Consider the following 17,187-nt stretch of genomic DNA (forward strand, 5'->3'; position numbering starts at 1 on the left):
AATAAATTCGATCGAAGGCAGTTGCAACGACTCGCCGCAGTTCGAAATCACTCGCCATTACGCGGTAAGTTTATGCATCCGAGTGACATAATAATTAGCAGTCCAAACAGTGGACGAAGCGACGGGCGGGCTTCGGCAACTGGCACTGGTTGACCGCGGGGCAACGATGTCTTAAATTACTGTAATTTTATTTTATTCAACGCGAATGATTGTTGAGCTCAATTATCGTGTGCTTTACGACTGGCGTCGGGTGGAATTGTGACTCGAACTCAAATTTTGATAACGTGCGCCAGGACCGCCTCGCGAGGAATGCGGGGCGAGTAGCATAAGCGCTTTTGCGCTTTTATTTATTGGCATCTAAACATAAATAAGTGTCCCACCGCAAGGCGGCTGGCTACGGACAATAGCAACGGCAATCCCGTCGTGTGGCCATCCCAGTTCCGTGGAGCATATCATTTCAATAATTGACTGTTGTTTTATGAAAATACACCTTATCGCATGGGGCTCCATCTCGCAGCGTGGAGTGGAGTAAAATAAACGGAGAATCCGCGGGAGACTTGGCCTGCGACACGATGGGGGGTCACCCCGGCTACTGGAAGACGTCCCAGCGAAACGGTATTCGCTACCCATTTCATTCGTTTCATTTCTTTTATGATTCGTATTTAAATTAGAATGGGGACAGCTCCCGAGGACCCGCGCCATTTTGTGAGCCAGTCCAGTAGCAGTTCCAGCCCCTCAAAATGTCGTTACGACGAAACGACATCATATCGAAGTCCAGTGCCGTGTCCACCCATGCTGGGCGCCAGCAGACTCGGCGTGATATTTCGTGCTGTTTCAGGCTACCCACCGTTCTCGCCAGAGATGGACAAAGCAGATGAAGTAATTGGAATGTGGAAATCCTTGAGCAGATTGTGTGCCCAGTTCCGCCCAGTTGCTATGCGGCATCAACGGTCTTTGTCTTTGTTTAAGGTGTTGTTTGGGTGATAATTTTACACGGAACCCCGTTTTGTGCCCAGCAACAATTCGCTAATGAACGGTCGAGGCCAGCCGTTTCTAATGATGCCCGATAGCCAACATTGAGCATACGATAATGTAACATTTCTCGGCCATTTACGACTCGCACTCCAAATTATCTGTTCCGTAAACACCACGTATGGGGCTCAGCTGCACTTTTGCCAATAAATATGGCCACTTATCGAGAACGAGCGTGCCGCGCCGCGTCGGTTGGATTCCAGGTTGAGGGGACATCGATGCTCCGTAATGGACACTCATCGATTAACTTCTGCATTACGTCTTAATTATGGCGTGCAGTGGAACATATTTTGTGCTTCTTTAAATTAAAAATAAATAAATTGATTGCATACGTGTAGTGTGTTGCCGCAAGTCGGTCGGAATGCTCGAATTCTGGAGCAAAGACACACCGTAAGTAATTAGCGGAGCCGCTAACGGATGTTAATTACTCGTACAAGTCATTAAACCGCTCCCGGCGGCTCCTAAACCGGCGCACCGGAGAAGTAATACTACATAAAGATTTAACATAATTGCAAGCTTCAACGATTAAAGGCGCCCATTACAACCAAACTAAACAAGCTCCCAGCGCAAGCCGGGGTCGAACAGCGTTGGCAGAACATACGGGCGCACCGCCACCGACATGTAGTAATTTCATCATACTTCTTGCCGCGATCCACGTTTGGAGCCGATTTTATAACATCGACTACCTGATGCACTTTAAATTGTTTCGAACAGAGAATCAATTAAAATAAATTAGCTTCCTATCGCCGTGGGTGCGTGAACCGAGTGGCCGAGTGCCGATCGTGTAAGTAGGCGCGATCCCAGGACGGGTTCAGGTTTTCCGTTGAATTATGGCAAAACGAAAACCACGAATCGATCGCGATCATAAACAATGACTGAAGCCATAAATCTCGAATTTTCCGCTTATTAAGTGTAAATTATGCCTTGAGTAATGAGAGGATAATTGAATTAAAAACCCGTAAAAATGAACAACAAACAACAGGGGACGTGTTTAATCGCGCGGCCACATTGAGCGAAGCGAACAAAGGTCCAACGATCATACCAGGCACAGAGAGAGAGAGAGAGTTTAAGACTTTGTATAAAATTGTAGTAAAAATTAAAATGATTGAGTGTTGCATATTCATCGGCTTGATATATTGGCGAACCGATTTCTGCGTGGCACACACAAAATGCTGACCGGACCGGACAACGCACCGGGCAGCATTCCAGTTCCAGCCAGGATATCCGTCCCGATTACATACGGCCCACGGTTCCACACCTATTGCTCCGGCAAACATCACACCTATTGCAACGCCAACCAACATTAAACTCGGCCACACTCTTTCTGGGTAAGTTTTTATTTTTGCTCAGCCCAGATTTATGTTCCCGACCCCGACTGAATGGGAGGGCTCACCCGAAATCCGGTTTTCGCTTCGCGACCCTTTTTTGTCCAGCTCGACAGGAAAGACAAATCAACGGTGCTGTCAACTGTCCGCCGACTGACACCGACATTTGCTGTCCCGTTTTTAATTGGTGCTGTGTTTTGCTAATAACACTGAAATCATATTAAATTAGATTTATTGTTTATGAATACCTATTAGAATCAGAACATGGTGCAGTTTTTCGGTTTAATATTAAAACAAATACAACTGACTACGGTTCCTGTTTGTAACAGATATTAATTTTGCTTCCTAACAAGGCATCGACAGGGGGATCCCTATTTGGCGTTATCATTGGACGCGATAATTAAAACATGATTCCTCCACGCTGATGATCATCAGTGCCGATCGTCTTGATGCCATTTTCGGAATTTCTTCTCCACGCAATCATGTTGCGTGTGTGCTCCTGCTCAAAACCCTGCTGTGTGTGTGGCACGTGCCGATCGCGTTCTGGTGGTAGAGCTGGAAAATGTTCAATTAAACTGATTCGCACAGAATTCCGGTCCGACAATTCCGTGCGATCTGATCGCCCCGTAAGGAATGGCATTTAATTAACATAGTTCGTCTTCGGTTGTCTCGCTGCGGCCAAGCTCTTCGTGCTGTGGTCACGACACGGCCATTTCAATTCACTTTTTCTTCTGGTTCGACTATTTTTATGATTACTTTTTATGAATTGTGGACCCAAAACTGGCGTCTATTTCGCATAAGCTTAGTACTTTGAAAAAGCTTTCCGAAAGATTCCTCTACCAGCTACCAGAAAGGTATGAGCCGGGTGTGGAATGCTAGATGCTGCCCCTGCACTGCAATATGTTACGCTTGAGCACCTGCTGAGAGCGTTGGCCAATAGAAAAGACCCATAAATGAGGCAGCAACGTTTCGGGTGGTGGAGTTTCCCCCTCTGAAGCGTGAATTCCGTTGAACTCCGCCGGGGATGGAGCCACTTGTCGTCTGAGCATATGTTGCTTAATTATTCATCGTTCACAGAAGCCGCAACGGCAACGGAGGCGTGGTTTGAAAAGCGAAGGGGAACGCATTCTTCCAACGACATCTTACCGTTTATAGCTTTAGGATCTTTATTGGATTTCCAGCTGTAAGACTAGTGTGACTCAATAAGCTTCGTTTAATCCACTCATCGATCGTTCGTTCAAACAGCACGGTAGCAAGAATCGTTGATCATCACGAATTTGAATGTTTCATGAAGGAGTGCAAAAAGGGGAATCGGCATCTAAAGTGCCAAATGCGAACGAGGTTCCAATTATCAAAATCAATCAAAGGGTTTCACTGGCCACTGGAATGCACTCGGTGTGCTTTTAACCTGGGGTCCCCAAAAGGCTCCCCACGGAATGTTGCCGAAAGGCGAACGGACGAAAAGGAAAGGAATTAAAGGCGATCAATGATGATTGATTTGCTGCCGCTTGATTCCGCTATTTTTCTGCAACCCTTCGCCGCTCCATTCAACGTGATCCACTTTTTCATTTTTCTCGGAGTCTTTTTGGTGATCATTTCGGAGTTTGATTATGATAATCACGTTATAGTGGCGATGGCGATAATAATTAAAGAGGGAAACACGGAAAAGCCAGCCAGCGTTTCTCGTTCACACAGGAAATACTTTCGCATGAATCAACGCCCAAAAGCCCGTGAGCCAAATTTGTGAAAAGGGTCTGCCAAATTAGATGATAGTGAGTGATGGAATAGGATCGATTGGCTTAGCATGGTCCCGAAGCTATCTTTTTAGCGTGTTTGATTATTACAACTCAATTAAACTACAGTCCAAACCGAATCGCATGGCAGTGCCCGTGTCAGCACTAGCGTATATAATTATTCACAGGGCATAAAATGTATCATTTATTTTATGATTTCTGCTCAAGTGTGGCTGATTAACACGCCGCAGGAGGATAACCACTCCTTGGTGAGCGTGGATCACTGAGGATCATATGGTTGATTTAAATCATAAATTAATCATCCCAAGCGAAGGTAGATTTCCCACGGCTATGATACGGCACTGCAGCCGGATGAGAAATGACTTGGGCCGTGCAATATAAAATGATAAACCCTCAGCCCGAGCAAGAGATGGGTACAAACGAATAAGCACACAGCGGAGTATCGCTTCATTACTTCTTGATTGTGCAGTGTAATGGCTTAATTACAGGCGACTGAATTCATATCATTTAATGTGTCAGTCATGCTAGAAATCCGTTCGTCGCGTCCGGCTCATAGCATTGGAATGCTCTCCAATCTCAACCTGTCCGTCTGTTTGTTGATGCTCGTTTTCTTGTGCTTTTGTTGTTTGTTTAGGGGCTTTACAAGAAATCAAGGGCGCTTTTACTCTTGTAACCGCTCTGGTTGACAACAGGACTCTGCAATGCTTCTAACCCATCCACAAACGAGTGGTTGGTCAAGGTGAAGATCTTCCGTAAAAAGTTGGTACTCAGCGCCAGCGATTGCAAGCAGGAAACAGAAAGAATTATAGCACTCAAACGATGATGCGAGCCGTTGGTTCATTAATTGTTGTGCAATTCCTTCTTGCTCGGCCCCTTTTCCGGCTCTAGAGGAGTGTCTCCTAATTGGACACGTCTTCAGAATCGAAAGCAGAAGACCAAGAGGTATTTCTGTGGTGTTCCCTACACGATGCACAGAATCCATATGCTGCAATTGAAGTCGAGCGGAACCACTGTGACATGGCTGATATGAAGTTGATTTGAAGGGAAGATCATTGCGATCGCTTGAAGTAAGATCTCTTGCACAATTCTACTACCATGGTTTTAATTAAACATTGTCAAGTTATGCTTCGTATAAATAATTACCACATCCAGGGTCATTCCAGGGGAGAGAAATTTCTTTTCTAATTGCCACCGACCGCTACGCGTTGAGTCGCTCTTTTTCCATCGATAACCATTACAAGGCCAACGTCATGAGGCAACGCAAAAAACGCCCAAGAAGCCACGATCCGAAGGCAGGCTTTTATGAGCCGAGAGGTTTTCCATCATCTGGTTCCATCGCCTTCTGGCAGTCGATCGCGAGGCTTTTTATCAGCTCACGTTTATCATTCGAAAGCTGCTATCGCCAGCTCCGTGCCGTGGGCTTCTGAAGGTTGCCTCAGCCACGGCGGCACGCTCAGCTTCGAGGGGCGTTCGGGGTTTGTTATGGGAGTTATGTTATTAAAATTCAATTTAAAAGCAGTTCCGCAAGGCGCGTTAGAAATGGCATTTGCCATGGATCGCTGCAACGCGATAGTGGAGTGTAACCTCACATTCTGTCTGCCGTCGGCGTGGAATGCCTCACGGTTTATCATTCAAAGTCGACCGATCGGTTGGCAAGAGATGGTCGATAAATAGGACCGACTCGAGCCCCGCTGGTGGCCGGTAGCAAAGCACCTTTCCGAGGGCCTGTGAGCCGTGCGAAGTAGGAATTTACGTTTAAAATACCCTCGAATAACGTGGTCCAGATTTGAAGCCTTATTAATAATTCATTCAAAAAAATGACAGATCACTACAAGATTCGTCGTCCTGAAGGTCAGACGACGAGGGGCGTCCCAGGGCGCGGGTCGTTTGAGGGAAGGCCGAAATTTGTGAGCTGCCTTCGATATTTCATTTCACATGATCACTTGCCGTGGCTCAACTTTGATCGCCGTTACCGAAACTAGTTTTTTTTTCTCTGTTGAACGCGGAGGCCGCCTACCGTGAACTCGTTGTCGCCGGGAGCCCCCAAGAGCACCTCAATCATCTCGTTTGGTACCATGTTTGAATTGGTAGTTCATCATTCGAGCGAGTGAAAGAAATATAAGCAATAGAAAAGAAAGAAAAATAGAAGAGAAAAAAACTAGCCACTGAGCCGCTGGGTCCGAAGTGAACAGCGGTGTGGAATTTGGTAGATTGATGGACCCTGTCCATCGCAGTTATTGGTCTCATTGGCTGGCGGTGGCTTCTCCGGTCCCCTTCGACCTTTCTTCGCCAGGCGAGGCGGCTTCTCAGTTGTGACCCACCTCAGCCTGCCGCAGTCAAACGGTGGCAGTTTCTTCAACGGTTTTTTTTTTCGCCCTCTCAAAACACCACCTTTCATGATCCGCTTCTGGACAAGCGGAACTGATGCACGGTTCTTTGTAGTATCGTTTCAATCAAGATCAGGTATACAACTTGAAGAGCATGTCCTTTGTGTCTTTACATGGTCTCACAGCATAAAATCAGTTTTTGGCATATCATTTCGGGTTCGAGTCGAGCCGTACATGGACTTACCACTCGCACGGCCGCCGCCAACGGCTATCGGGTGACGGAGTTTCGCTTTAAACTTCATAAACTGTGGACCGAATCTATTCGCACCGTTTCATGCAAACTTGATAATCTCTCTTCTCCGGTCAGTGGCGTTTCATTTACATTCCGTTTCGGTGGTGTTTTAGCTAATTTCAAAGTTGAAAATTGAACCACAGGGTAGCCAGCAGGGCGGCTACGGTCAGGATCAGATCACAAGCAACCGGTACGTTTATGCTCACAATTCCAAACCTTCCAGCAGATCACTTTTGCACAACACCAATCAATCTCCTTTTCTTGATTATACGAGTTGAAACAATAATTCACTCCTACGAATTGGGACAGTCCACAGGAAAGACTGTTCAGTTCGATCGTTATGTAAATACATGGAGCACTACTAATGTCAATGAGCAACTACGATGGGCGCTTACTGAGAGCTTTGGCACGCAACACAGTGAAGCTTACACACAAAATCGATCGGCAGCGAGCAGTAGGCGTCGACCGCTTTCATCAAACACTGCATATTTACTAAACTGCAGCGCGACACTCTGCTGCACCGTATGCCCGTCTCGGTGCAGTGCGCTGCCCTGGCCCGGTGCTGTCCTTCTATCCATCCGGTCCGGGGTCCGAGCCGATCATCGGCTCGAGATGCGCGACAAACTGCAGCATCCACTTCCACTTGCACGAATGATCCAATTGTTCCGTTGCAGGTAGGACCCGGCCCGGGCTCTAGGCTCCACCGAGGGCCGAGCCGCACACATATCCCGCCCGATCTCGTTTGTCTAGGCTCTAGAAAAGTGGGTTCGGTTTTTTCTCTTCGCTGCTCTAGTTCTCTCCCCGCAGTGGCTCTAATGGCGTTGAACTGCTGCCACTCATTCTACCTTGCAGCTCCTTTCTCTCTATCGCTTTCCCCTTCTCTCTCTCTCTCTCTTTCGCTCTCTCTCTTGGTGCGGTGTGGTGTGGTTAGGCCAACGATCGGGCGGTGTCAGAGCGATTTAATAAGAAAACGAACCCCTTCCTCGGCGGTCTGCATTAGATGGCCCCACGGGGTCTCGGGTATCTCGGGGTGGGTGAGCGAATTATAATTCCGCCTTCGCGGTCGCGGTTTTCTCCACCGCTGCTCGATCTCGAAGGAGAGCTCCAGTTAGAGGGCCCCCAGTGATCGAGGCTCAAACGATCTCCCGAGCCTGCCGCCGGCTGCTTAGAAGCGTTCGGTCGGTCCGCACGCTCAATTCGCGTTCGCGAATCGACGATCTCTCCTTCGAGCACCTTCTCAAAAGCACGATCCTCGCCGACTGAGCGTCGTTCCTTGCGCTGACAGTTTGCCGCGTAACGTACTATATATGCACACGCCCAACCCAGTCAATGTACCGTAAGTCGAACGACCTCCAGGGTCTGGTAGGGTCTGCAGCAGCAACAGCTGACTTCTCGGGCGGCTCGGTGTTCGGGATCACGTTTTAACGGGCGGACGGCCGGTCAACAATGGCACGCTTCGTGCACGAGGCTCAATCGTCGCAGCCCACGGCACTCGCGGCACAGCACGCTCCGTCTCTCGCTCACTGAGGACGGAGACCCTTGGAGAAAACCTGCTGTCGAAGGCGAGAGAACTGCGGAATGAATGAGAGTGCTGTCTGACCGACCGAACGGTTGAACGGGTTCGTCGCTTGCAGATTGGGACGAAAGACTTCAATCATTCAACTTTTTTTTTAAATTGGATTTTGGGGTTTAAATGTTTTTTTTTTCTTTTTCAATAAATAACCTGTAGTTAGTTCGAGTTAAGGCGAATGATATGGATAGTTTTCGAACAGTTTTTTGATGCAAACCAAATGACTTTTTGGCTCCACACAATCGCAGCGGAACGGACCGTACCGCAACCTGCTAATCGAGAACCTGTGTTCCGGTTCGCGGTGGTGGCGATCACCTCGTGATAGCGCACCACATTATAGCATGTTTTGGGCTCGCAACATACCCGCAACATGGGGCCATAAATTACGGGCGAAGCACGACAAAGCACCGGCACCGGGCACGCGCTGGCCGCGTTGGCCGCTTCAAAGCCGCAACGCCGGCCGGAGGCCCCTTCTCGGTCCGCGACAGGGAAGAGCGCGCCAACACGGGATTGTGTCCCCGCTGCAGGAGGCATAATTTACGAGTTCACGTTTGCGCTCGGGACACGAAAGCATCGATCCAATTCCATCACGCACCACCACGCGACCGGGGAATGCGCAGCTTTCGGGGGCCCCGCTCGCGGTACCTCGCTGGCTGTCTCTCAATGAACACTGGGACTTTAAATGGGAGGTCACTTCACCGTTTGTTCCGTTCGGCTCCATGGTCCGGGGCCAGTGAGCCAACGAAGGATTCACTTTTAATTATCATAAATTTTATCGTCGTTCGTCCTGCCGTACACTTATCGTAGTTAATTATTGGCGAAGCCCGTAAGTACGCCCGGTCGGCCGCGGGCATTTGGCCGATTTGGCCATTCAAAGAGCACGGCTTCCCGCACGGCCCCAAATCGGACTCCCTAGTGGCCGAAGGCGAGTCTAAATTTATCACTGCATTCGACATCGAATGGCGGGGCCCCAGGTGAACATAATGTTATCGGCGGGACGCGGGAGCTTTTAGCTTTTATCTGGCCGTCCGTCCAGAATGGAGCTGCAAGGAGAGCGAGCGAGCGAACGAGCGAAGGGGGCCTGGGAGCTGGGATTCTTTTGTCGTTGCACCCCACAAGTCCGGGCCCCGTCTAATGATCCATTACCGAGAGCCGATGGCAGGGCGGGCAATTAAAGCCCGGCCCGGCCGTCGGTCCGTATCGGCTTCATGCAGTGCACCATCACTCCCCACCGCCTCATCCTGGTTTCTTCCGCAGATCCTGCAGCCGGTGGATTTTGTGCCAAATTCGTACGGCGATCGGTTTATCCCGCGGCGCTACGCACTGTCCCGGGCGGGCCTGTTCACGGCGGACTGCAAACCGGGATCGGAACCGAGCACCGATCCGATGGAGATGGTGCGTAATCGGGCCCCCGCGTCGGAACCGCTAACCGAACCAACCGAACCGTTTGCTCTGCTTGCTTCAGAAGAAAGTGCCGGGCTACTGGTGTTCCATACACTACTCGAACGCCCTGAAGGACGTGATGGGGCTGGTGCCGCCAAGGGACTCAGTGCTGCGGTTCACTGATGTTGCCGCCCAGCAGCAGCAGCATCAGCAAGCGGCCACCGGGAAGTGGCCATCGGTGCGCGCGACCCTCGAGTGGATCGCCCGGCCAACGTACCGCAACACGGAACGGCTGGACTGGAGCTGTCAGCCGCGCTCGAAGCCGATCGGCTTCATCGAGGCCGTCCACGATCTGCCGCTCATCAAGAAGGACTACGAGAAGATCATCGACTGGTCGGCGAACGGGCAGATAGCGGCGATCTTCCGCAGCAAGCTGGTCATCTGGACGCCGAACACGGACGCGACGCTCGGGCTGCAGGCCCAGTTCATGACGTCGATCGCGTTCAATCCGGCCGGCGATCAGCTGGCCCTGGCCGTGTTTATGATGGAGCGCTCGTACCTGCGCATCCTGCAGATGCTCGGCAACAACGTGGGCGAGCGGGGCTACCTGCAGCAGCTGGACGCGAGCCACTGCTATCCGATCACCTGCCTCGTGTGGGACGGCACCGGCCAGTGCGTGGTGTGCGGGTTGCAGAACGGTGCGATCGCCATTGTGCAGTTGCGCGGCAAGGGCAGCGAGCGGGAGCGCAAGCTCGACCGCGGCTACCACGTCCACCGGGCGGCGGTCGCGGCGATGAAGTTTTCTTGCGGCTCCAAGTACCTGGCGTCGGGCGACACTTGCGGCGCGGTGTTCATCTGGTCGTGGAACGCCGGCCAGCTCACGCCAGTTACGAAGTGGAAGAGCCCATCGATGGCCTTCTTCGACTGGCACCCGTGGCGCGAGGACGAGATCGCTATCGGTGCGTGCCGGTGACGGCCCAGAACCGCCCTCGGGGCCAACACCACCACCTAAACGCCGGATGTTTAACCGTGATGCTTGTTTTTTTTTTTTGCTTTGTTGCAGTCAACTCGGTGCCGGTCGGGATTGCGATCTACCACATCCCGAGCCGCAAGATGCTGTCGTCCTATCGGCGGCTACACTGCGACTGCATGGTGACGACACTGTCGTTCAATAAAATCTCCGCCGAGCTGGTCGTCTGCTACTCGTACTTTGGTAAGTAGTAATTACCCACCATTAGGCGACTAATCGCGCGACACCGTCGTCGTCGTCCTCGCTGGGGGGCGGTACTGGCGGTCCCGTGCCAATGTTTATTGGTATCAGCGATCAGCGACACTACGCCGAAAGAGGCGAAGCGCGCCTCTGCAAAGTGTCCCCGGACCACACACCTGACGGCCGATTCGAAGGACGATTCACAATTTTCTCCAACCATCCGCCCTTCCAAAGGGCGGATTTATATTTCTGGAGCGGGAGCGGGAAGGATTTTCATCGGCAATCGGGCCCACGATGGGCCGACGAGATGATACTTTGCCCTTTCGCTGCCCATCAATATTGAAACAGCCACTGCAACAACTTTCTCAACTCTCGTGGCCGGGCCGGGACCTGTGCGTTCGCGGCTTGATAGGATCGATGTTGGCGGGATCGAGCAATTTACCGGATACCCGGTCCACTCCACATTTTAATGATACGGATTTAATAAACGGAGCAAAGGCCACCCGGTGGTGGTCGCCGTCCTAATATGCCGTCCTTTCTCTTCGCGCCGGTGGCAGGTGGTGAAAAGCCGCCGGAAATATTGGTCCTAGCGTCGATCGACCGTGTGGTGGACGTTCTGCGCAATCACGACGAGGCCGTGATGCATCTGCTGTGGAGCCCCGATGGACTGCAGCTCGGTAAGTTACACGCCATTTTGGTGCGGGGGGGGGGAGCGAGTGGTAAGCACCTTTCTGATCCATTGCGCCCGTCCACAGCGAGCATCGGGCTCGACGAAACGCTGGCCATCTGGAACTTCTTTGGCATCTCGTCGTTCGACAAGCGCCGGAAGGCGAAACGTCAGTTCGAACCGACGGCCCACGGGCTCGAGTGCCTCGGGCTGGACTCGCAGCTGCTCACCGAGGGATGCGCCCGGTGCTCCAGCATCGGCTACTGCGAGGTAGGGCGCGTGCAGTGCAAACGGAACCGTGAAGCTCCTTGCCGGGCGCTGGCGTCGAGCTTGCTGTTTAAGCCGATGCGCTGACGGAGTGTCGTGCGCTGACGTTGATCGGAGGGCTAAGCCCACGTCGCGGTCGGTACGGTAGGTAGGTAACTAAATTAGCAATCGTGGCGAACCGCGAAGCGAACTATACACTATTGCAATGCCTTTCTTTCTGGCTCGTTTCAGCTAACAGCACCCTCCGATGGATCTGTTTCTTGTTTTTTTATGTGTTACAATAATTTTGAACTTAAGATTTGTGTATAGGTTTTTGTGTTTCTACTGCTGCACCACTGCACATTTCGTTGACGGTGGAATAAATTTGTATCTTCAATGTGAGTCCCGAGATCACCAACACTAACCGGCGGACCCGATGCGGACCGGGGGCTAACAACCTTCCGCGAAGGCGGATAATCAATTAGCGAAACTTTCCTAAGCTTGTCAACCTTAATCCGAGCGGCAGTCATATCTATAATGCGCTTACCATAAACGAGCTGGAACCAGCTGGCCGGCAAGCCGGCTGGCCGGCTGGTCAGCGGGCGGCTTCTGATTTCCAGAGCGTAAATAGTATGAATAGTATCTTACGCCGTGGAACAAACGCGATTAACAGTAATGGAAGTGGTCGCGTCGCGGGGGCATGGGCCCGCGATTGACTGCACAAAGCTGTAAGCGCTGTAGAGCTGTGTGGCCGCCCATTATCACCGCCCATCTAATGGAAGCATTATTCACGAATTACTATTTGATGGAGGATGACTTATATGCTTAATAGCAGACGGCCCTACGTTCCGTTTCGAACCCCGTTTGGGCATATTCACTGTCCAACTAGTTTGCTAACTATTTTCACCCAGTGCTATGCATATAATGTCAGGCTATTTAGAAATTGCATGCGAGAACGATCTCCAACGAACCCCTATCAGGCACGATCGGTGCGTAATGTTAATGCTATTTATTAGTTGTTGAAATGCAACCCATCCCTCGGCGAACAGGTTTGCCACAGGGTTGGCCGACCTCCACCGAGAAGCTACCGCTTTCATCGCGTTCACGGTTCTCCGTGAACCGGCCTATTGGCTAATGGTTCCTGCACGTCCCATATGTAACGCGTCTGCCGCGGCCAGACGCGTTTATCTTCCTGCGATCGCGAATTCCGACGGTTGATGCGTTCGATAGCATGCCGCGATCTACTTTCTCTGGCGCGCGATCGAACTCGCGTCCGATGGATTGAGTGGACGATGGCAACTCCGTGTACGTTGTCGTGACTGGAATTTCATCGTGATTGATTTAGATTGAGCCATCACGAGGCGAACGTGCAAGTGATGCAATAAATCTCGGCGATCTTTTAATCTGAAACACACACTGGCTACGATAGCGGTGGGGTGCGAGCTGCTGATTCACTGCCAACCGATGGAAATGACTCACAAGACTTTCAGCATTCAAGCGGGCGTCTATCTGCATCGAGTGTTAATCGGTGATGTTGGACTTTTCTCAAAACATTGCCATAGTCGCTTACGGAGCCCACGTGGAAACTGTTGGTTGAAGCTTTGGGCATTAATTTCATTCAATCAAGCCAACCGTTATTAATTACGCCCATTTGACCCTTGCACCCTTAATCGATGCAATCTACTGCCAGTTACTCTGAAATTCAATTACTCGATATTGCCCGTAGATCGTTTGTCATAACAATAAACATAAAATCGGTCAACTTTGCTCGTAAAAAAACAAAGTAGCGTTCGAAAGGTTCTGAAAGTCGTTATTAAAATAAGCGTCAGTAACTATCGAAAATTGCGATCATCGCCATTTTCATTTCATTTGACTCACCAACCTTTACTGGCGACGGTGTTTAATATCGTTCCAGGGCACATTATTGAAACCTCGCCACCGCCACCGAATGATCCCGTTACGGAGGCGTGAGAGCACTTGCTACTTGCCGGCCGCGCGTAAGCCGCGCGCGTTCTGGCTGAGCGACAGCCAAGTGACAGGATCACGATGCACTTGCAAATTATCAACACTTCTTAGCTCCTCGTCTTAATGAATCGTGACGGCACTTTCGCCCTCCTCCGGGGTGTGTTGTGCATATCGGAGGTGTTAATGCCGGCGTTAAGACCGGTAGCAGAGCCGCCTGGCTAACTCAATGCCCGGTATGGCGGTCCTGTGTCGATGACTTGACACGATTTTCTTCGCGATTTGCAATCTATCGATTCACGGCTTCATTCGTTCCACTGGCTGTCGTGTGCTGGGCCGTCACTGCAAATCGGCCGCTTGTCAGTGGTCAGAATATGAAGAGGTATTTTAGCAAATGGTTTCCTTTCGTAGGCCCACTAGAAGCGCAGGTTACAGAGCGATGCACGATCACAAGAGGATGCTCCCAAAGTAGTCTCACTTCTGTCAATCTTTCGAAGCTAGATAGCGATCATTACGTTGCTAGCAGATGGGTCGCTTCGACACAATCCTTTTGTGGTGTGCCGTAATTAACGTAGCGCAAATCATCTGTCAAAGACTTCTTGATGTGACACCGTGTTTAAACTGGCCAAACGGTTATTAGCCGCGTATGGGCCGTGATGGTCACGTTTACAATTGAATTTTAGTATTATTGTGCCAATATGGTCAAAACAACCGTACCATTTCCTGTTTCTTCTTCGTGCCAATTAATGTCCCAAGTATAGCCGCAGTCTGTTAACCTAATTGAAAATATCTCCCCTCACAATCGAGCCGACATGCCGCGACTCCAAACATATTGCGCCATGTTCCGATTGCACCAGATTGTGTCGAAATTGTAACATCAAGGCAGAATTCAAACATAATGTGCTGAATCCTTGTCGGAACACGATGTTAGCCCAGTATCGGACACAATCAGATACCACGGGGGGTTTGATATAAATCTTGATCAACATTGCTGAATTTGACCGAGCTGAGAGAAAGCGTGAAGATAAGCACCAGCATCAGTTCGGTACGAGTTCCGTACCTCTTTATGCGGTGCGCAAAAGTTACCACGGGAGGGCGGCTGGATTAAGACATCAAACCCACATTCTCTTGGATTCACGCACTGTGTCGGGAAAGAATTCGGAATGCGACTAATAAATAACATATTGGCAAAATAGTTTAATCGGGATAAATCAATCGATAAAGATACTCGTCCTTTTTCCCATATATCGACTGAAAATCAGCCAAGTCCAGGGTAAAATGGAAATTATAGATGAAAAATAAACAAAGGTGAATCAAGCATGAGCATAAGGTTCCTCTTAGCCGTTGCATAATTGCGCAAACCAAAACACGAAGCGGATGCGAATGAAACAAAATAGCACCAACATCAACACATTGTTGATCGTTGGCCGCCAGACTGACCGACGACGACGACGACGCTTCATGCTGTCATGCTGCGTGGGTCCGTGGACACCAAAAGGCTAGGTGCCGTTGCAACAATGTTTAAATGCTCATTCCGGTTGGCATTCTAAGCACGTAGCCGCCCGTCGGCGTGGCGCACATGTTTTCCTTTCGCGTACGGGGCGCGTCATACGGGAGATTATCATGCTGTCATATCATAGTCATAAGTAGCGCGATAATTGTGGGCCCCGAACTGGTTGCCCCGCAATAATAAACCCCAGACCTGTCACAGGGGAAGGGACCACTACTGCCGGGTCGGCCGGCCGGGCCGATTCGGAATTTGGTTGTCGTTTGAAGCACTTTTGTATTTGACCAGGCACCGTGTGGCGAGCATGTGACGGGACGGGTCCCTGGGTTCGCCACATGCCATGCCATGCCAGGGCATGCATGCTGGAGTGCGTCATTTTTCTTATGGTTGCTTGATTTAATCAGCAAACAAGTCGCAGGCATACGAAAGAGATTTATCATAGCCAGGTACACGCGCAAGTGACGACGTCGTCGGCGGCGTCGTCATTCCGGTCCGGTCCGACCTACGACGACGACAACGAGCTGAAAAATAGATACTTAGTAAATTGAAAGCAGGCGCTAATGATCGCTGACAATCTGGATGCTCCTGGCCGGGCAGAGGCCCTTGTTTGGGCCCCTATTGAGAGACTGTTTGCGCTATTGCGCGAACCGATGATTGATCTCACCAGATGTCGAGATTGATTGAGATATTAAGCTCCGGGTGCCCCTACGATCTCACTCCGAAAGACATCTCTATCGACAGGAGGGACGGTTTTCATTGATGTTTCGTCACGCGCAGATTGCGAGCAAGATCGGCAACATTAAACAGAAACTGGGTACCACTTTTTGCTCCCGTCTCCCGGGGGACCGTCCTCTTTAATCTTAATAAATATGTTTTATGAAAGGTGCGTTTTTTTCTGCCTCTTCACCAACCGACGGGTAATGGGTCGCGCTTAAGATTGTCCCGGCCCGGCGATCGATCATTTCGCAAAACGATCATCCACCGAACGGAGCGTAATTGAGTTGACTTCCACGGACATTCCGTAGTGACGGTGTGCGGCTTAGCAAATATTTTATCAGAGACCAACACAACCCCATTGCTTTATTGCTTCGGGTGCGCTCGTTGAATTTTCGTATGGCTCGCGATCACAAGTGGCCACAACCGGAGTGCCATAAATCTTGTGACCCGTGCCGAGCAGCACCACATGCGGAGAGATTGGATCGGGGTTGGCTTCGACGGCTGGCGGGTTCCTTCTTCACCCGAACAAGTACCTCAAAGTACCTGCGCGCCAGCTTCGGGCCGCTAGATCGCTATGCTGCCGGGACGGCACTGTCTCCGGTTCTCCACATTTTTCATCGACCGACCCGCGGACCCCACCGTAAGGCCGTAAGAAATATTACAAAAATAGTAGAACTGGACCATAAATAACACTTAACTTTAATACGGTGCAACTGATCGCGGCCGGTGCGACGGTGCCAATAAATCATGCATTATATTAATGTGCATTTTCTTTTTCACTTAATTGTGGATATTATCGAGATATTACTTCCTACACCCGAAGCCGGTGTTCCTGGTCCGGGTGGTACCTGGACCCATCCACAAACCTGTCCGGTTCCGGGGTCCCGTACAGGACGAATCCTTTGATGTCTACAGATCTCGGCGCAGACGTCGGCCATAATCACGTTCGCGCGATTTGGAGACACACGCTGACTGTGGATGTGCCGTGTTGCGTATGTTGGCGTTGCTGTCGCAACCTCGTACGCCGGCGTCCCAACAGGTTCCGTGATTGGTTCTTGCGCTGGATGGCGCCCGGTGGACATTACACTGATCATGTGATAATTATCGGGCTGCCGGGAATGTTTGAACAATTTGTTGTTAAATAATTAACACGTTGTTACCCAATATGGCCGTCGAATGGTGGTGGGCAATTCCC

At 50.5% G+C, this 17,187-nt stretch overlaps 1 protein-coding gene across 1 annotated transcript in view; it reads left to right on the forward strand.

Annotated features, from left to right (window-relative positions):
* Positions 1-11,914, forward strand: part of LOC128278518 (protein cortex) — a 13,072-nt gene extending 1,158 nt beyond the window's left edge. Inside the window, exons 2-7 of the mRNA XM_053017247.1 lie at positions 4,804-4,874; positions 9,558-9,695; positions 9,766-10,642; positions 10,747-10,896; positions 11,451-11,570; positions 11,649-11,914. Of these exons, the coding sequence (XP_052873207.1) occupies positions 4,804-4,874; positions 9,558-9,695; positions 9,766-10,642; positions 10,747-10,896; positions 11,451-11,570; positions 11,649-11,914 (1,622 nt within the window). The remainder of the gene's footprint in view (positions 1-4,803; positions 4,875-9,557; positions 9,696-9,765; positions 10,643-10,746; positions 10,897-11,450; positions 11,571-11,648) is intronic.
* The last annotated feature ends 5,273 nt before the right edge of the window (positions 11,915-17,187 follow it).

Source organism: Anopheles cruzii, chromosome 2, assembly GCF_943734635.1.
Source record: "Anopheles cruzii chromosome 2, idAnoCruzAS_RS32_06, whole genome shotgun sequence".
Taxonomy (NCBI): Eukaryota; Metazoa; Arthropoda; class Insecta; order Diptera; family Culicidae; genus Anopheles; species Anopheles cruzii.